Here is a 21,200-nt window from a genome sequence, read left to right on the forward strand (position 1 = left end):
CAAGCGTGGCACCTGCCCATCCAGCTGAAGCCTCCAGCCATCACCCACGTGGTGGACGCCTCTCCTGTGAGTTTCAAAGCTGGATTTTTATCTTGGCCCAGAGTTAAGATCTTTCTAAAACCACTTTTAATGATACCTCTCTTCTGCTTAAAACCCTGCAATAGCTCCCCATCACCCCCCAGGATAAAGTCCAAAGCAGCCTCTTTTGAACGGGCCTCTGGGCTCTACCTGCACGCTTCCCTGTAGCCCCAGCACCCCAGCCAGACGGGGTGGCTTGCAATGCCCCCGCACTGAGCCACTGCCTCGCTCGTCGGGGCTCCGTGCATCCTGCGCTTTCTCTGTCTTAGAAGCTGCTCGTCCACCTCCTCACCTGCTGACTCCTGCTCACCTTTCAGGCCTCAGCTTGCAATCAGCTCGCAGCTTGGGAAAATAGACAGACATTCTGAGAGAAGGGCCACCCCTCTCTGTGCCCCGAGCACTTGTGCTCGCCGCTGTTTGGGACTCGCCTCCCCTTGCCACTAAGGAGATGTACCTTGACAGGGATAGGGTTTTTTGGTTTGTTTTTGTTTTTGTTTTTTGTAGAATGAGGCAAAAATGGCCAAGATCTGAAAAAATCTCCTGTTATGTACATTTCCCTCCTGCTGTGGGAACCCGTCTGAGTGCCCCGTGGCTCAGGTCCCGGTCCTGCCTTAGTCACATACTTCCTGAGTGATCTCGAGCGAGTCGTAGACAGCGAGACGCCCAGCCCCTGTAGGAGCCCCTCAGGGGTCCTGCTGCAGAGATGGGGAGGAGGCGGAGCTTGCTGACTGACGGTGTGGCTCATCTTCCTCAACAACTCCTAGCCCCCCTGCTGAGATGGGGAGGGGGTGCCTTGGGTCTCTACATGCCTGAGGCTAATGAGTTGGGACCTGGAAAGAGAGGGGTTTAGTACCTGACGTGTAGACAGAAGGCCTGATCAGTGGTTCCTGAGTTCAGCGGGCCTCAGAGGTGAGGAATCAATGCCTGACAGAGGAAGCAGGCCTTCGGAAAAGCAGTGGCGCCCGCAGCCCAAGGGGAGAGCACAAAGCCTCCACCATTGCTCATGTCAGTTTGATCTACTGAGGTTTTGGCTTTACAGTTAGTAACGACTTATTCAGTCCCAGCGGCGCAGAAGTCTTCTAAAGACAAAATGAAGACAGAGCTGCTGGGGTAGAGGTGGGAGGGTTCTCCCCCCCTGGCCTCTGTCTTCCTTCTTCCTGGGAGCAAATGACAGAAGCCTTGGTAAAGGTGGTCCCACCCTGATGGGCGTTTGCAGGTGAACATGAATTCATTTAATGAATGTATGAGCACTTGCTAAGCACAGGTGCAGAGTAAGGTACAGGCAACAGAGTGCTGAACAAGAGAATACGGTCTGCTTTTGAAGTCCTGTTTGTGGACTCATGTTGGGAAAGAAAAGCAGAGAAGGGACAGGGTTCCTGGGAGGGAGGGCTGTACATGCTCAGATCATGGAGATAAATGAACAGGAGACACGCAGGGAGAAGAATCCAGGAGAGCTGGGAGCCGGAAGTTTTAGGGCCAAATCTCCCATTAATTGGAATTCACTGACAGGTATGAATTAGCCTCCCAGCTGCTCCTTTCTTCAAAGACCTATTACACAAAAAGCAATCACCTAGTCTGCCAAGAGTACAGGCTTTGATACAGATAAATAGACAGGTACCTGGAGGGAGGGAGAGGATGTGAGGGTACCCAGGAGATTCTGGACTCCTGGTGGCTTTGGAGCTTTCCTGAGAAAGGCTAAGAGGCGACTTACAAGACAAGGGTCTGGGTCCTGGCCTCCACCATACCTTGGGTCCCAAGGGAAAATGAATGGCTCTAGCCATACGAAAGAGCCTTGGAAGTTGAGAGGACCAGGCTGCCCATGTGGTAAGATGAGGAAGAGCCTGACAGGTGTTCCCTTCCTAAATTCATTCAGTCACCAGCCTTGACTTCTTTCCATATGCTCTGCACCAGGGTACATGCTGGTAATGTAAGTACAGTTGCCTTCAGTAGCACCCAGTCCTTGGGAATGCTTTGAACAAACTCATGTGATAAAAATCTTCAAGTGACGATAGGTATACCTGTGAGGACGGCAGCCAGTTGTCCGCAGGCAGGTCAAGGTGAAGAATGAGCAGAGGGGTAGACAGGAATCATAGCGTGAAAAGACAAATATGTCCAGGAGTTTGCTTTTGTCCTGTGTGCAGTCAGCAGCATTGGGAGGTGGAGAGGGATTCATGATCAAATGGATAGTTGAGAAAGAGCTCTCCAGCGATGGCATGAAGGAGGAACCTGGAGAAAGGCAAGGCTGGAGGAGGGGAAACCAAAATTCGTTTGTAGTCCAAGAATAAGCTGGTGAAGATATGAATTGAGGTAGAGGCGACAGGGATGGAGAGCAGGGGACAAATTCAAGAGATGTTAAGGAGATAAGATGTTTCCAGTGACAATGACTGACTGCACGCATGCATATGTGGATGAGATGGGGAGTGTGAGAATGGGAGAAGTGGAGGATGTGTTCCAGATCCTAGCCTGAATGATGGGTGAATAGTGGTCACGTTCACAGGTAGGCAACCAAGGGAGGGGATTAGATTGGGGTGGAACAATAAGAAGTTCAAGTTTAGGAGTGATGTAGTCTTGAGGATGTCTTCCATCATTCCAGCTTCTTAATAATGGCTTAAGAAATTGGAATCTTTTGGTGTTCTCATTGCTCCCGGGGTGAGAAAGTTAAAAGTTATCAATCATTAACAACCTCAGTGAAGGGCTCATGCATTTGAGTTTATGCTGTGTCCTGGTCACCTAGCCTAGTGCTGAGTGAGCAGTAGGGAGGAATGGAATTATAAGCGCAGATCTTGGATGCCAGGTACCCGGATCTTAATCCCATGTCTGTCTTTCGGGCAACTCCTAGGCACTTCAGTTTCTTCTTCCATCAAATGGGAATATGAATAAAACCTGTTCTGTCCACACCAAGTGTGCTGGCGAGGACGGGAGGGATACAGGAAAGTGCCTTATAAGCCTTGTAAAGCCATGCCAATGGAAGTAGTTAATGTTATTACCCTCAATAATAAATTGATGTTTAATAAATGACTTGTGATTCTGGTGAAAGGAGGCTGCTGGCCTCCTCTCCCAAGAAGTTAGGGGCCAGGGCTGAGCATGGAGCAGAGGAGATCAAAGGCTGAGTCTTGGGTGAAAGCAGCCGAGAAGCAGGAGGCTGCTTGAAACACCACCGTGAGGATACGAACCAGTTCTGGAGCAAAGGACCCCAACTGGGTCCGGGTAGCAGAATCCGAAGAGATTGCAGAGGTTGTAGAGGCGTCGTTGGGATGGCACCTTGTACAGGTTGCCTGTGGCCCTGGCGGGAAGGGAGATGTTGAGGTTCTCAGGCCAACTGAGGAAGAATTTTATGCAAGAGCAGAGAGACTTTCCTTCGTGGCATAATCTGTAGGGAAGACAGAAAGCTCCCTCCCCACCCTGTCTTCCTTATTGCCTGTTAATGATGCCTGAAAGTGCATGCAAAATGCTTTCCTTGAGCTATTTTATTGTTATACTAATAACACTAATAATTCAAGGAGTTCATGTCATATTTCCAATCTACATAGCGCTTTCCTATATATTATCTCTTTTAAGTCTCACAGCCAACACTGTGAAGTGTTATTTCCCCCATTTTGTAACAAGGAATCCTGTCTAATGAAAAGAGACTAAAATAAAGAGATTAAAAAATTAAAAAGCAAAGATTGGCTTTTGGAATTTGGGATTTCAGTGAACAAAATCTAGGACAAAATACCAATAGACAGTGTATGATTTAAAATGTTGTGACTCTAAATTCATACCCACTCTCTCCAACACAATTATTCTCCTAATCATTTAATGAAACCAAAGAACCAGCTTTTGGTTTCACTAAGTTTCTCTGCGCTAGGGATACAGTAATGAGCAAGACAGGCCACAGGCCAGCAGGAAAGCATTTGTGGCTCAGATGATGGTGACCAGAGGTGACCGAGGCCCCTGAAGCACTCTCAGCTGAAGTCAGCCAAGTTCATGAAGCTGCCTTTACCTGCCTACTTCTCTATGCATCTTAGCCATTCATGTCTTCAATTACACTGCATTTATGTCTAAATACTCCCCACCTGCTCCCTGCTGTTGGCTTGTATTCCTTCCTGGGGGTCTTCATGCTGAACAGACACAGTGTGGGGTGAACCTCAGCTCTGCCATATTCTCAAGATCAGTGTTTAGTTGCTCAGTCTGGCGCCCACTCCAATCTCCAGGCCCCTTTGTAATTAAAACCCTTCTCAGGCAGAGATTTAGTTGATGTTGGGTAATCCCTTTACTCTCTTAGACTACCAGTGTTCATTTTGTAGCTGCAAATCTTAGACCAGAAGTCACTGCTCTTAAAGTCGAGTTGTGTATTCTGAAATGAATTTTAACTCTGTTTTGCCAGCTCTTTTACAGCACAATCAGCACGAACTCATAGTGTCCTCTGACTCTTGGTGCCCCACTCACGGTGGTGAGTAAGTGATACAAGCACATAGAGCACTGGGTCTGGGTCTGTTTACAGCTGTGTGGCCATGGGAAAGCCACTTCACTCCTCTGGGTCTCTGCTCCTTCAGCTATAAATTGGCGCTAATAACTCCCATGCCATAGGTCTGCTGTAAGGATGGATTGAGATCATGCATGTGAAGCGCTTAGTTCTGCCAGGCACACAGTTGATGGTCAATAAATTGTCTCAGTTATTATTATTATAATTATTGCTTTGTTAGAATTATGTATGGTTGGAAGATCTGGAGCTTCAACTCAAGGCTTCTGTCTCGACACAAATAGCCACACCAAGCAATTTAGCACCTTATGGTGACTTGCTTAGCAAAAACTTTTCTCATTTGACAAGTAGCTAAGGATAGCTTCTTGCAGAGCCAGTGGGGAGAGAAGAAGGCAAGAGAAGCCCCCAGGCCAGATAGTTCCCTTTGTCAGGACCCAGCTAGAGTGTGGGGACCAGGAGAAGGAAGGAGAAGAGGCAGCATGGAGGATGGACTGCACTATGTGTGAATTAGCCCTGCAAGGTGGATGTTCTTATCTGCATTTTACAGGTGAGCAGATCGAAATTCAGAGAGGTTACCGGCCTGCCCAAGATCACCCAACCAATATGTGACGAGACAGGATTTGAACCCAGGACCGTCTTATTTCGAAATCTCTTTCTACCATATCCTGATGTCTCCTGATGAGATCGCCACACGGCACAACTCCAGGGGGCGCCATTCACATTGCCATAGATGTGAACGGCAGCTGGGAGTTGTGCCATGTGGTGGCCACATGTCCCGAGATCAGAGGGGCGATTCGCTTAATGGGCGACTGCAAAGGAGAAATGATGAAGGCCTGACCTGGTGGGATTGGAAAGGAAGGGACAGATTCAGGAGACAGATTGGAAAGGACTGACTAGATGTAGAGTTAAAAGAAGACGGGGTTGAGGCTGCCTTTGAAGTGTCTAGCTTAAGTGGCCCAGGCCATAGTCATGCCCTAGGTGGGTTAGAAATAGGGAAAAGAAATAAGGGAGAAGGGGCTGCTGGACGGAGAGAATACGATGCCTTTCCCCCACTTCCCCATTTCACCTGGACCCAGGCCTAGGCAGCAAAGGGTTAGGAGATGGACTTGACCCCAGGACATGGTCTGGACCTGTGCTTTGGTTTCCTTCTTTTCTCCTTAAAGTCAAGCACAGGAGCTGAGTCTGGATCATGAACAGCTCTTGCGCTTTTAGCTCTAGTCGGCTGGCCTTGCCCCCTCCCCTCTCCCCACCCCCCCTCACTGCCCGCCCTTGCTCCTGGCCTGGTGGATGAGCAAGCTGTAGGACCGTGGAGTGGTCCCTGCAACGGACCAGTGAGTGGATGCTGCTGGGCAAACCAGGACATTGGAAATGTCACAGCTGCTGGAGAAAGTGAGGGTCACTGAGCTGAGCCGCAGCACCCACGTGGCTCTCAAGCCTTTGTGCGTGACGCATTCCTTCCAGGCCTGTTCTGAACACCCTTCCTTCCAGATAACACTCCCCTGTATTCACCTGTGGCCATGACATGACCTTTAATTGCACTTACTCAGTCCCTTGAAAATCACTGTATACAGAAGGGGACACACACACACACAACACGCTCACATATGCTCACACATACACAAATGTGTGCACATTGAAAACTTTTTAAATGAGGAGGCCCAGTGATAAGAAAACAAGCTGTCAGGAATTTGCTTTTCAAAACATAATAATGTAACTTCCAGAGGGCAATCAGGGGGTGGTACCAGTTCTGCTCATGTTCTTACACCTTCTGTAGGGGTTAGACCATGAGCAGAGCCAGGCATGGTGAGGGCCCCAGGGCACTGAAACATCTTCCATCAACAGCCTTGACCAGTGTTTACCAGACAACTTCTAGGCATCAGGCGCTGTGCTGGGTGCAGTGTGGGGTTCGGAAATGGGGCAGACACACCCCTGCTCTCAGGAAAACGCAGGCCTTGGGCGCAAGAGGGCACAGGCGTGAAAATATGTTGGCACCACAGGCACTGTCACAAAGGCAAGCGCTCCTGGGGTAACGGAAGACTTGATTTTGGTCTCTGTGCCACCACTCGGCCTCACCAGGCGGCCATTGGCTCTGTTCTTCACCCTGGTTCCCCTGGTCTCTTGACGATGATGGAATCCACTGCCACTGGTAGTGGGGACCTTGAGATTTTCCTTCCCGGGACATTTATAAGAAGAGAATCAAGGTCCCCGTGAGACCCTGATGCACCCCAGGGCTCCTAACACTTTGGCATTTCGGTTAAGGTCACAGCCAGCCGGGCAGCGTGGCTGGGGGAGCACAGGGCACCTGAGTGAGGCCAGGGTATGTTCTTGGCTAGAGCTCATGGTGGACGACAGGAGCCAGAGGGTCTTTACTCCCCTCCCGTCCTGAAACTGGTTAATTTTATGTAATATCCCTCTCAGCTTAGTGCCTCCATCACTTGGTTTGGGAGTTATGATACACGTTTCCCTGGATATACTTAGAGTAACATTTCCCACCGGACATTCTGTAGAAGGCTCCTGGGAGACATTCACAGATTTGGGGCAGAAAGGTGTTCCATGGTCAATATGTTTGGAAAGTTCTGGGTTAAGCAAAATTAAGCTGCTTTACTGTGGGACTTCTTTAACCCTTTCATGTGCTAGCGTGCATTGTGAATCTTGAAAAGGTGACTAGAACACGCAATGTTTGCTCACCTCATTTGAATATGGGACCTTGTTTTCACGAAACTTCTGTTCACGCCTCCCGGAAAAGCGAGTGTCCTGAGGAACACACTCTGAAAAATACTAGAACTTAGAAGATTTTCTTTGCGTACAGACTGGCGGTGGTCAGCCGTTTCCCATATTTGCTTAGATACCAGGCTTCAATAGTGGCAGGAGAGGGTAAGTTTAGACATAAAGAAGCAGTTCCTAACTGTGAGAGTGCTTAAAGAATAGAGCCTGGAGTGTCCTGGGAAATTACAGTAAGAGAACACACCACCCCTTTCTTGTCCTTTTACAAGCTCTCCCATGGGTCATTATAAATATCATGGATTATCAAAGAAACTCCTGGATCTTTTTATCTTAAGGGGGCCTTTGAAAATAGGATATAATTGGGGGATGAGAAGGTAGGAATTAAAAGGCAGGAAGACAGGCTGGCTGACTTCTGGAGGAGCTGTCTCTAAGTGTCTGTAATTCATTCATTCATTCTTACTCTGCCGGGGACGTGCATTTCAAGAAAACACCTTCCGAACTCAGGTTTCCAAGACAAGTGGAACTAAAGAAGCAGGAAGCCAGAAGCTGCCCGCAATCTCATGGTAGCATTTCGGTAACTGTCACGTGTGGAACACTTCTTATGGGCCAGATGTGATACGCCTTGTGCGTGCATCTTACTTGTTCCTTGAACAATCTCTGAGGTCTGTGAGGGCAGGCAGTGTTTTCACAAAAGTAAATGTACAGTGATTTGAAATACAATAAATGAAGGCAATGCATGGCCTTCCAATAAAAAATATTTGAAGACTGAAAAAAAAAACATTGTGCCCACTTTACTAAATGAGGATCTGAAGCCCAGATCCTGAAGGCCATACTTCCTGAAGGTCATACATTTCAGTATAGTGTGAGACCTGGATTTGAACACCAAAGCCCTTACCGCGTATCCCCTCTACTGCCACTGTGAGTCTGTAGACATCACAGTGTCGGGGATTCTTGAAATGGGCCTCCTTCCACCAGGCTGTGCGTGTGAGGATAGGGCGGGGCGTGTTGAGCTGCCCACATTGACAAGGAAGCCGGGGGAGAGGGGACGTCTCCCTCCACGTCCACCACAGCTGGGGAGGCCCCTCGGTTGCCTGACAGCAGCCTGGCTCTGCACCCTGCCACCTCCCCCTTGCCAGGTGCGTCTCTTCTCATTCGCCATCTGTCCCCTCGTGTGTGCTGATAGCCCATGGCACATGGGTAGCTGCCCTGTCAGGGAGACAGGAGATAACATCAGCCTATGAATCAACACGTTCTCTGGCATGTCCGTGTTCCCCTGGCGGGAGTGTGGCAGGATCCAAAATACACTTAATCCTCATCCCACGCCATGCTGTCGGGGTTGGTGGCTCCAAAGGAATCTTTGTAACTTCGGTCTGCAAGCTGCAGCTAATGAGGATGGGCTCCGGGCAGAGCTCAGGCCTGTGGCCCAAGGGCTGGGCCGTGGCTGTGGACGTGAGGGAGGATGCCGGGGACATGCCAGGGGCCTGGAGCAGCTGAGTCTTAAGACCAGGAGGCCGCCTGGAGGAAAGTCATGTTTCTGCTCAGCCACAAGTAAGCCCAAGGCCCCTGCCGTCGGTCCTGTCAAGCTGAGTGGCTGACGGCTTAGTCCTGGGGTCTAACGACCACGTGCCCACCGGGCGCAGAGCTGTGTGCGAGGCACGTGTGATGAATGTGAATTCAATGCACAAGGATGGCCTGACCTGCATTTGAAGGCATTATTCCAGGAGCGGGGATTGACAAGCCAAAGAGCCCACACCCTCTTGCCTGGTTTCCCTGTATAGGGCCAAGGTGGACCTTGGGAGTCCAGGGCTCTTAGCTCAGCCCTGCCTGAGGAGGGGGATTCTTCTCCCTACGACACTATCTTGCCTCAATGGGACTCACGCCTGCAGGTTTTAGCTGAGTGAACACGTGGCCCCGGCCAGGTGATTGGGTGAGGGCCACGCCTCCTGGGAGAATTCCTTTGAGCTTCTAAATGTAACTGCCCCACATGGGGTTTCTCTGACTGCCTCATCTCAAGTAGCAGCCCCACCCTAACCCCCCATAGATATCTGACAGTATATGTATTTATCTGTCTATTTACAATCTGTCTTTTCCCCTAAGCTGCAAGCTCCTGGACATCAGGAAATGTGTTTCTTGTTCACATCTTCTGAGTCTAGAACATCCTCTGTGCCCATGTCTGGCACATAATAAGCACTTAAATGTGTGTTAAATGAGTAAAAAATAGTAATAACAAATGAAGGCCCAGCCCTACCTGCAGACCTTCAGGTTGAGATTCTTAGCAAACTTGATCTTGTCACTCCTCTGCTGACAGCGCCCTCAGGTCCCATCACTACAGGATAAAGTGCAAGCTCCCCAGCCTGGCAGCCGGGCCACTGTGCTCTGGCCCCTGCTGACGTCACCAGCTTCATCTCTCACTGTCTCCCCACCCACATGCCTCCTAGTGCTGACCCAGTGACTCTCAAACATTGGTGTGCGTATGACCTTGGGCCCTGCTGTAAATGCAGACTCCTGGGCCTCGGCTCCCGAGATCCAGATTCAGCTGGTGTTCGGTGGGCTGGTGGGGTCATCACTTTTTTTACAGATACCTGGGTGAGTCTGATGGCAGGTATTCTGCAGACACACTTTGAGGAGCATTGCTTCTGTCAAAGTACACTGCAGGTGCCCACGCACTGTCTCACCTCCATGCCTTTGTATCCATGGTGACTTCTGTCTGGAATAGCCTTTGTCCATCCACAGTTTCTACCCAGAAAACGCCTAGGCATCCTTCAAGACTCAGCTCATGGGTCACACCTTCTGCAGACCCAGTCCTGCCTCCACAATCTCATTTGTGTTTTTCTTTCTCTCTCCACCCGGAGCATCGTACACATGCCTCTCTTAGAGATCTTTCTGTTTATTTCTCTCTTCTCTCTCCTGGCACCTCAACACTGTGAGCTACTTGAAGAAGTACTCTCCGTTATCTCTGGACCCTGACACCTAGCAGAGAGCCTGGCAATGGTATCCATGTGGCTAGAACACACTGCCCAGCTGTGCTCCTGCAGAGCCCACCCCACCCTTCCCTTCCTAACCCTGCTCTGCTCTGCCTGCTGCGTCTTTCAGGAGTTCTCGCTCCAGAGGATGGACAGCCTCGTGGACGATCGCGTCAACATCCTGGGATTTTCCATTTTCAACCAGTCCCATGCTTTCTTCCAAGAGTTTGCCCGGAGCCTCAACCAGTCCTGGCAGGAGAACTGTGACCATGTGCCCTTCACGGGACCCGCAGTAAGTGCCCACCAAGCCCCTCCCTGGTGCCCCTTTGCCGCCACGCACACCCCCTCCGTGGGCCAGACCCCCCAGATACAACAGCCCCTGGACTCCAGCCTTCTCCAGGCCCAGCTCAGAAAGAGGCTGTAGAAATGCTGGGAAGTGGTCATGAGGGACACGTCTGGGGACGTGGGGAGCTGTGAGCAGCAAGCGTAGAGGAGTCAGCAGGGAGAGAGGCCCCGCGTGGTCACTTAGTGAGGTCTGTGGCCAGACTCCTGGTGATGCTGTTACTGAGACCCGCCTGAGCTCAGGATCTGAGACTCTTACCATCGGAAAGGGCTTTAGCTGATCTGTTCCCTCACTTCTCAGACAGGCTGAAGCCCAGGCTGGGCATGGGGGTGAGGGACGAGGATGTGGGGCTCTTGTTCAAGGGCAAACACCAAGCCTTTTGCAGGTGAAACTAGATTCTGATACTCCTGGCCCAGTGCTCTTTCACCTCCCTGGACCACCGCCCCTGGTAGAGCTTGTCCAGAGAGACTTCCTTTGTGCCTTCACCCGTGTGTTTCCCCCCTGCGCTTCCTTCCCCTCCATTTGTGATGGAGACAGAGGTTTCCCTGGCTGTTCTCCCCTGGGTCTGATGTCCTTACTCTGTGGGGCAGCTCAGGAAGGTCTGCTCGTGTCCATGTGCTAAATGACAGGTTCTCAGGAGGTGAGATGGCGTGGCTTTCTAGATCTGTCCTAGCCAGGTTACATTTAAGCCTCCCAAAGCCCCATAAGGCAGCTCATGTGATGCTCACATAACTTTCCAAAGGGTCAGAGCTCATGCAAAGCTCGGGGAGCTTTGATCAGGGAAGCGGGTGGGAGAAGGAGGCGTGAGAACTTGAGTTGCAAGGCTCTTAAGGTTACAGAGCACATCCCAACAGGGTGTTTTAGAGCTGAAAGAGGGAAGATTCCATAGGAAGGATTTGGCAGGGGCGAAACATCTGAAAGACGGGAGTCCTCACCCCCAGGGGCTTAAGGAACAGTGAGTATTTCCTCAAGCACAGGGTCATGGGTAGGACCAGGCTCACCCCTCCTGGCAGGAGTACACCCTGTGCTCCTGGTCTTGTCCGTGGGTCTTGCAGTCATGACTCCGGTATTGTAATGAGGTGCTGACACACTTCAAAGGCTCACAGCACAGTATCAGGAGAGGAAACAAAACCTGCCACCTCCTCTCCAACCTGAACCGTTCCACATTTGGCTTTGGCCGAGTGAAATTAAAGGTCCCGGTGCCACACTGCTGACGTCCCTCTGAGGGTTTCAGCCCTTCCATTCGTGCTCACATTGACCACGAACAGGCAGATGGGAGGCCCTTGGTACCTGCCTCATAAGGACCCAACACCAAGGCCAGGCAGTGCCACTCACAGGGCTGTAGGGCCAGCTCTGGCTGCGCTCACATGTGCTGAAAAGAGCACTAGCCTTAGAGGCACAGGACCCGGATTCAAATACTGGCTTTGCTGTTTTCTTGCTGTGTGATCTTAGGTAGCTATGTAACCCTTCTGGGCCTCAGATTCTTTTTTTCTGTAATTTTGGGCAATTATGCTTGACCATGTTAGAGGTTTGTTGTGAAGGTAAAATGGGATATGCTTCCATCCTCAATTCACAGTTATTCATTGAATGAGTTTATTTAACATTCCATCTGCCAGACACTGGGAGAAGCCTTAGTAAATATATCAGGTAGCTTTTGCAACAGAAATGCTGTGTAACAACCTACCCTCAAATCTCACCAGCTTACAACGATGAACGTTTATGTAGCTCGTGCATCTGAGGGTCAGCTAGGGATCAGCTAGTCTACGCTGGCTCAGCAGGCAGCTCTGCTGATCTGGCTGAGCTCACTCAGTGCCTGGGGGTCGGCTGATCTAGGCTGGGATGGCTCTGCTTCACGTGCCTCTCACCCTTCTCCTGACCCAGCAGGCTAGCCTGGTATATTCTCATGGTGGTGGCAGGAGAGCAACAAAGCAAGTGGAAATGCACAAGACCTCATAGTCCTAGGCTCCCAGGACAGGCACACTGTGACTGCCACCTCATTTCGTTGGCCAAAGAATGCCACATGCACAAACTCAAGAGTCAGGGAGTGAAGAAACGGACAGAATGCTGAACCGCTGATGCTTGAAATTATCCCACCCTGACCTCTTCTTCCTCCTCATGGCACCCGAGTAACAGACAAGAGCGGTTGTGCATCCCTTTTTGACAAATGAAGAAACTGAGGTGAAATGAGGAGAGCCGGTGGCCTGCCGAGGGCCTCCAGAGGATGGTGCTACAGTGAAGCCTGGACTCTAGCTTACAGAACCTTCCAGCCATGGTCTCTGTGGTCTCTGAAGGGAAGGTGATACAGCAACTCCTCACCTGGAAGCAACAAATCTTTCTCGAGGCTTCTCGCTTCAGCATCTACCTTTGGCAAAGCGGTGCCTCTTCCCGTCCCTTTGGGGACAGAAATTCCCAGCACAAACAGCCCAGCTCTTTCATCTGCTGAGGAGCCGGAAGGCGAGAAAGAATCAGTTCCAGGAAAGCGCAGCCCCATTTGTCTCCCCATCCAGCTTTCTAAAGAGGCTGCAACCGCTCCTGTCTCGGAGGGACTGTTCTCCTCCCCCTCCCTTTCCTCCAAGGTCCTCTCCCCTCTCCCCTCCTCTCTCCATCGGTTCCATTCTCTTTTCCTTCTCATCTCCTCCCCTCACTCTTCCCTTTCCACTTTCCTCTGTCACCATAACCTCCTTCCTTTCTTTCTCTTTCTGTTCCTCTTTCTCTCCCACATGCCACGTTTTCTTTGCATTTTCTTCTGTCTCGTTTCTTTTCTTCCCAACTGGAGTATGTCTCCCTCTCTTCCTCGTCTTCCCACTCGGCCCATGATATTCCAGTTGCAGCTCGCTGGAAAGGGGGCCCAGGTCCAAGGGCACAGACAGGGAGCGGCTGAACCGAAGGATGACCACCAAAGGAAAAAGCTCAGTGCTGCGCCCACCAGGCTGCGTCCGCCAGGTGACTGCCAGCGAGCCACAGACATGCTTCTTGCCGGAGGTGATGACGGTGACAGAAGACAGCGTCGTGAAGGGAGACACAACCCCGCTAATTTCACGTGCCAATCCCATTCATCACGCGGCAAAGAACAAAAATCGTGGAAAATCATTAAAATTACAGATGGCTAGATTAAGTAATTAGAATTTAGGCTAAAGCAGCTGTTTGTAATTAAGTGTTTATTTCATTGAATAAAACCCAGATTGTAAGAACTACTCCATGAGATTTTAACGGTTCCTGTCCTGGTATTATGTTGGGGGTCAGAGTTTAAGCGACAAAAGTTCGGAGACAAACGGACATCCAAGAGGACTCTGGGAATCCAGTGATCTGGGCGGTGTCGGGGAAGATGAGGGTTACAGGTGTGAGTTTAGAAGACATTCTTATTTTTATCTGGATGGGTGAGGGAGAAACTCAGCCGCTATTCCCTGAGTCAGATTGATTCATCTTCATTTATACAGAGTCTTTCATTCCCCTGAACAATTTACAAACAGCTCAAAAGAAGATAACAATGAAGAAACAAATGAAAATATAAAAACAAGGGAATCGAGGGTGTTTGCCAAGCAACATTTTGGAGCCAAGAAAGGAGAGGATTTTAAATGAGGGTTGAGTCATTTGGGGGATTTAATATTTAGAAGAGACAGGACGGGAGAAGCAGAGACAAGACCCAGAGGCACACACATGCGGATGGGGAACAGAAACCACAGAAAGACAGTGAGGGCTCATGAAAGGGAAGCAGGATGGACGACGGGAAGGAGCAGGGATGGTGGGCACTACGGGCCCAGCCCTGGAGACGTGGATGGAGCGCTATTTGGGTACCAGAACTTTTCCCCAACTGCAGTCCCAAATGCTTTCCAGAGCTAAATTAGTAAATAATAGTAGAGGAAGAAAGCAATTCGGAGAGCAAAAAGGTGCTTTGGGATGGAGACCCTCAGTGAGATGGAAAAGTTGATGAGGCAGAGATTAGATTACAGGCTCTCATGCCATCGGAGGTGAAATTGGCAATGGTGGACGGGGTGGGGGGAGTAAGCTGGAGGAGTGTGGATGGGAGACAAGGTTTCAGAGAAGCAGTTGGAGGGTCCCAGTGAGAGGCCTGGGCTGATGGCCAGGAGCCTGTGAGAGAGGAGCCGTCTGGTGGTCTATGGAGGACCTTAGGAGACTGAGCTGAGAAAAGAAGATGTTCGGGACTTAGGAGGTTTCAGGAGCTCAAATCAGCCCAAGTTGAACTGCAGAAAGGACCCATGAAGCCCAGAGCACACTGGGGACACGTCAGCTGTGTCACCTCTCTGAAGGCAAGATACAGTTGGAGGGGAGACAGAGACCTTGATGATGTTCCTTCCATCTGCTTCCTCCTTCCCACCCCCCAGCATCCCTTGCTGGAGCTGTAATTACCAGAGGCACTCGAAGAATCTTGAAGGCCCCAGAGTTCAAAATGCCAAAGAACAGTGCAAACAGACATACGCCGATTTCCCAGCATCTGGATCATTTGCTAATAAGGGAGCATCAGCCAAGAAAACCACGTCCCAGATGGAGTGGGAATAGTGGCAACCGTGTGGCAGGAAGAGCTTGGGGCCTGGTGGGAGGATGTGAGAAATGGCCTGGTGAGCTGTGTCTGCACGTCTCCGGGGACCAGCACGCAGCCTCGTGAGAAGAAGAAGGGGGCTTAGAGAGGGGATAAGGCCAGGCCTCTCTGGGGGCCTGCCCTGAGACAAAGCGGGTCCCCAAGGCCTCGGTACCAGTTAGGATGCTCTGAGCTTCAAGTAACGGAAATCCGGAATTAAACGGTGTCTTACCAAAAAAGAAGTGTGTTGTCACGTGTCACAGTAAGCCCAGAGGTAGGGCAGATCCTGGAGTGATGTCATTGGAAACCCAGGTTCCTTGCATCTCTGCTCTGTCGCCCTTGGTGTCAACTTCATCCTCAGGATGGAGCCAGGATGGCTGCGGCAGGTCCAGGTGTCATGTCCAGACCCAGTAATGTCCAGAGGAGGAGGAAGGACTGCCGCCCCTAGAGACAGGAAACTCGTCTGAGAAGCCCCTCGCTGGAGCCCCTCACTCCAGGCCTCAGTTCGTGTTTCATTGGTCAGAATTGGACCACCTGCCCAGTCCCCAATCACGTATTGGCAGGGGGGATTGGATGGCTCAGGCTCACCTGGGAGCTGGGGCTGGGACCCCTGAAGCACATGGCTGCTTGGGGGAGGGGAGGACACCTGCAGGAAAGGGGGGTTCTGTTAGGGAGGAGGAAGGGGAGAATGGGTGCTGGGGAGGCAGCTGGGGGTACCCTTCCACGGCCCCCTCTGTCCTGCCCTTACAGCCCTGTTCCAGTAGATGCCCCAAGTGGCTCTTAACTGAAGGGCTAACTTGAGGACAAACAACCAGTCAGACCACGAGGCAAACTGGGTGATGACTAAGCCCAGGGCAGCAGAGAAGCCTGCCTAGCACCCTTCCCCGTGCCCAGCTCTGGCCCAAGAGTCTCAGGCTCGCATCTGCTGTTGAGAAGGTAACTGCATCCAGGAAGATTGCCCCGTGCTGTCCTGGGAGGCGAGGCACGGATGATTCTGATAGAGCAGTGACACCCCCCGGCTTCTCCAGAGGAGCCTTGTCAGGAAGGGAGGGGGAAAGAGTGCTGCAGAGAGGGGCGGAAACCAGCCTGGAGAGAGGAGTGCTGGCCTTCCAGTCTAGTCCTGTCCTGGCTGAAGTCCTGTCTTCATTTATAAAATGAGAGGGTTGGACTTGTTGATTTCTAAGATCCCTTCCAGCTCTGACACGAGTGATTTTGAGAATCTCAGGATGGAGAGATTAACTGGGAGACAAGGGAGACAGAAATTAGTTTATGGCATCATTTAAATAGCCAAACGGAAGGATGGAGAAGCCAGTGCCAATAGGGGTAGCTACCTCTCCCTCAGGTAGATGTGTGCCCGAGCTGGAAAGGGAGAGTCTGTAGCATTCATAATTTCCATATGTCCTTTGGCAAGGAAATGTGAGAGGTCCATTAATAAAGGAGCCACTTGTGCTCAGGGGGAAATGAATTGTGTGCAAAGGACAAGACAGCTGTAGGCTTGCCGAGAAGCATCCAGCGCCACGCAGCTGAGCCTCGAATCAAGTGAAGGAGGAGCTCAGCTGCTAGGGGAAGGGCACTGGGATGGAGAAGAGGGTGAGGAAGGTGATGGATGAACTTGGAGGAACGTGGCTGGTTTGCATGGCTCAGCGGGACCACAGAGGTTTCCACTGACCGTGATCGTGCGATTTAGGTGCCCTTACCTGCTTGGTCTCCGGGTCACAGGTGGCCACGGGTGGCTTCAGGACCGGGCCAGAAAGGAGGGGTGATTGATAGAGCTGGGAGGGCAGAAGACCCAGTGAAGGCAGAGGGGACACAATGGCTCACGCCTGGTGGGATGTCTCAGCGGAGAACAGGAGGTGCTGAGGTCTGCAGTACCCGCCGGATCGTAGGGGCTGAATAGATGTGTGAAGAAAGGACAGAGGCGGGTGGAAGGACGGAAAGAAGGAGCAAGACAGGGAGAGAGAGGGTGAGAGGGAGGAAGGAAGAACGCACTGGCCAGGCAATTTTGCGTGCAAGGGAACTGGAATTGGGACAGAGGAATTTATTTGGCTGTTTTTCCCTCTAATTGCCTTCTAGAAAGATTATCCAAAGTCAGCCCACCCAGTTCCCATGACAGGCCTTTCTGCCCAACATGGAGCAAAACTGGGGGGAAATACATCCCTCTTCCCAGCCCATTTTCTGCCCCGTCGCTCCCTGTTCTTACTACTCCCCAGGGCCCTAGCTCAGCCAGCGCGGGCTTGCTGAGCCCCTGCTGATGCCCGTGGGCACCTGGGGTGCATCACCCCGCCCTCGGGTATGGTGACCCCCGAGACTGGCAGTTTAGAGGGCACTTTTACTGACCCGTGAGGCAGGAATGCTACCTCCTGTGTGCAGGAAACTTGCTCCCCCCGAGGTTCCGTCACTCAGCACGTGAGAGAGGCCTGGGCGCTAGACACGGGGTTCGGTGTTCTGAGTGTTGAGCTCTTTCTCCTGCACCTCCCTGACTCAGGCTGCTTATACTCTGTCTGGAGAGCTTGAAAAAGATCCCAGAGGTCACAAGCTGGTCTCTCTGCCTCCAGCCTTGGAGGGACCGGTGTCCCAGGGCCCGGCCAGCTAGGAGGGAGGTTGTAAGATGCCACATGGAAAGTGTTCTTGACGGGTTAGGCTCTGAAGGGACGGTGGTGCTGATCGCCCGCGGTGGGATGTCAGAGTTCAGTGAGGAATGTGCTTTGCACTGGGGCCGTGGGTTGAATTCCAGAGCCCAATATCGCACCTCCCACGAGGAGGCCTCTGCCTGCCCTCCTGGGCCTCCCCTCAGGGCCCCGTACAGTGTAGACCCTGGAGTCATTCACACGGGGTAGGTTCTCTTGTCATTAACACAGCAGAGTGTGGCCCCCTCCTCAGATGGCACGTTCCCCAAGGACAGGCATCTTCTGTTCTTCTGCTCCTACCACCTCCTCCCAAACACCCCAACCTGCACCTCCCCAAAGCTTGCAAACATCCGGTTAACCAGATGCATGTTCAGGCTGAGCCTTGTGGGCAGATTTCACTCAACATTTAATTCAATTCAAGAAATACGTCTTGGGGGCTTCCTGTACGCAGGGTCCTGGCTCTAGACGAGATGCAGGAGATAGAGATTGAGGTCCTGCGTGTTCCTGCCCTGAGCGCTGGCAGTTTCACAGGGAGGTGAAAATATGGACAAACAGCTGCACTAGCCCTTCCCCTGCCTTTAAGGCCCTCACAGCACTCTCCCCACCTCACCTCTGGTTTATTGCTTTCTGCCCTCCTCCCCACCATGTGTGCTCCACCCTCCCCCCCACCTTGTCTTTGGCCCCGCAGTTCCCCCTCTGGAATGCCTTTCTCTTTTTCCCAGCTGCTCCCCACCCCCAGATCCAATGTCTTTCCTACCAAATCCTTCAGTGCTCAGTTCCAATGCTGAATCCTCCAAGAAACATTTTCTTGATCACCCAACCAGATAAGGTAACTTCTCTTTGGACCCCCCAACAGACCTTTTGGCCCATGTCACTCAGTTTCATGTTACCTTTATTTGTGTCCTATCTCCCCATCTCCCCTCCCCAATTCCACTCTAATCTATCACAGGAATAGAGTCTTGCTCACTGCTGGGCTTTGGACTCACCATATACTTCATATATGCTCATCATATTGAATAGTACAAAGTAGACTGTAATAGTTAGGTACATTTAGGAAGAAACAATATCATGGGGGTCTTCCAGGAGGAAGTGACCTTCAACTGAGCCTTGCAGAATGGGCAAATCTGAGGGTAGGGTTCCTTCCACCTCCTGAGATAAGCACCCTGCCCCTTCCTTGGGACTTCTCAGATCAGTGGAAGATGTTACTTCCCTGGAGAAAAGAGAGAATAGGATACCCTTGAAATCATTTGGGGCCCAAAGAGGTGGCTTGATGGTGCAATTTCAGAGAAGGCTTGGCCACCATTGTCGCCTTGGGCCAGCACTGGACTCTTAGGGGAAGTGGACCCCAGAGACAGGAGGTGGGCCCAGGGCATCAGAGACACGCCTTTACTTCTTTGGTTTGCTTTTCTTTCTTCCTCCTCTTCTCCTTTCTTCCTCCTTTCCCTTTCCGTCCTTTACACCTGTCACTTCGTCTCTCTGCCCCCTCCCAGCTGTCCTCGGCCCTGCTGTTTGACGCCGTCTACGCTGTGGTGATGGCGGTGCAGGAGCTGAACCGCAGCCAGGAGATCGGCGTGAAGCCCCTGTCCTGTGGCTCGGCCCACATCTGGCAGCACGGCACCAGCCTCATGAATTACCTGCGCATGGTGAGGGGCGGTGGGGGCCCTGCGGGCCACGCCCAGCCTGTGGGGGGCGGGAGGGACCACTGTTCAAGGCCCCTCACCTCCAGACCTCCCCAGTACATCACAGCCCCGGGTAAAACAGTGATCTGTGGTGACCCCATTGAGGGGATCATCGGTCACAGTTGTTCCCTAATCCCTAAAAACCACCGAGAATCCATGGCAAGTTTGTTTACGGGGCAATGGACCTTGAGCCTTAGACTGTTAGGGGGTCTCTGGATTCCAGGCTTGGAACTGGACCCCTTGGCTCAGAGGTGGTCCCTGCAAAGCTCTGCACAAGTGGGGACAGATGAATGATGCTGTCATAGACCGTGGCCCCTCAGGGAGTTGCAGGCTCCACACTTCTGGCCTGATGCTGGGTTCCCCCAGGGTTCTCCCAGCCAAGCCACCTCTGGTGGGATGGACGTGGATTCTAGCCCACGAAGAAGCCATCTCCCGTCAGAGAAGCCTGGGGGAGAGAGGCTAGGATTTTGCAGTTAGAGTCAGGTTATCCTGCAGCTTGGGGGTGGGTGAGTAGCTGCCCAAGGAGGATAAATGCTATTCACAGCCAAGGGCCTGGAGGAGGAGCTCAGCGGGATCTGAGCTCAAGCTAGCATCTCAGCATCAGGTTGGTTTATGCAGCAGCTGTGAGGTCATTGGGTGTGGGCATCCTTTCCTCCTCTAGCCCCGGCCAAGTCTGAATTGGTTCCAGAGACATCACTTGCATAGTCTGAAGATCCTGTGGCTGAGAGGTGGACAGGAGAATGGATCTTGATGGCTCCCCTTCTCTTGGGCATCCTTAACCAGCATGGTGGAATGCTTGCTTGGGGCCACATGGAAGGCGGGGCCTATTTGGTGCTGTAACTCACTCTCTCTTGGACAGGTAGAATTGGAAGGTCTCACCGGCCACATTGAATTCAACAGCAAAGGCCAGAGGTCCAACTATGCCTTGAAAATCTTACAGTTCACGAGGAATGGTTTCCGGCAGGTAAGCCTAGCCATGCTGCTGTGGTGGCAGATCCCTCCTCCTTGTTCCTTTCTCTGTCGCCAGCCCACTTCTCCTTGGCACTCAGGATGGCCTCCTGCTCTCAGCTGTCCCCAGGAGCAGCGGGCTGTGTCCAGTGCAAAGCTCCTGGCAAGTCCTGGCTTCCGCCTTCCTGCACCAGGATCAGCCGGTGTGGGTCAGGGGCCGCAGCCCCAGCAAAATACCAAGAGAGAGGCCACGATGCTTTATGGGGGGAGAGGCGAGACAAGGGAGCATCGTATAAGGAGGGAATTCCCAGGTCTTTCCACTATTTGGATTATTCTACTCCCTGAATCTCGCCCTAATCCTGGAACCAGGGTTAGATTCCAGGTTGCTTGCCCGTCACGTACAGATCAGATCCCATAGGGCTGAGGAATCCCTTCGGCGTTCAGTTCTCTTCTGTCAGCTCTTTTCTGACCCACGCACCCCCACCCTCCTGCCATGCCAATCACACCTCTCCCCTCCTGGCTGCTCCCTGTCTACTCCGTCAGCTCGGGATGCTTTGTCCCCTGGAGCTCCTTTCAACTTCCTCTTCCTTTCTCATTCTCCTCCATTAACCTTCTCATTCTCCTTTCCTCTGATTCTCTTACATCAGAGGAAACAGGGATTCTGGCAGTCACTCCAAGTGCCTCTCTGAAGGTCTCTCAACCTCCGCATCACTCTAATAATCACCTCTTTATTCTTAGTGTATCCTTTCTCCAACCTTCAAAAGCCTTAGAAGTAGGAAAGGATGCACTAATTAGAGCTGGAAGCAGACATATTGAAGAGCCTCCTGCCTATCAGAGAG

At 51.8% G+C, this 21,200-nt stretch overlaps 1 protein-coding gene across 4 annotated transcripts in view; it reads left to right on the top strand.

Annotated features, from left to right (window-relative positions):
- GRIK4 (glutamate ionotropic receptor kainate type subunit 4) overlaps positions 1-21,200 on the top strand; it is a 440,922-nt gene that overhangs the window by 317,562 nt on the left and 102,160 nt on the right. For all 4 annotated transcript variants that reach the window (XM_057553865.1, XM_057553866.1, XM_057553867.1 and 1 more), the window contains 3 exons: positions 10,358-10,519; positions 19,225-19,377; positions 20,273-20,377. In XM_057553865.1, the coding sequence (XP_057409848.1) occupies positions 10,358-10,519; positions 19,225-19,377; positions 20,273-20,377 (420 nt within the window). The remainder of the gene's footprint in view (positions 1-10,357; positions 10,520-19,224; positions 19,378-20,272; positions 20,378-21,200) is intronic.

Source organism: Balaenoptera acutorostrata, chromosome 9, assembly GCF_949987535.1.
Source record: "Balaenoptera acutorostrata chromosome 9, mBalAcu1.1, whole genome shotgun sequence".
In the NCBI taxonomy this organism is placed as follows: Eukaryota; Metazoa; Chordata; class Mammalia; order Artiodactyla; family Balaenopteridae; genus Balaenoptera; species Balaenoptera acutorostrata.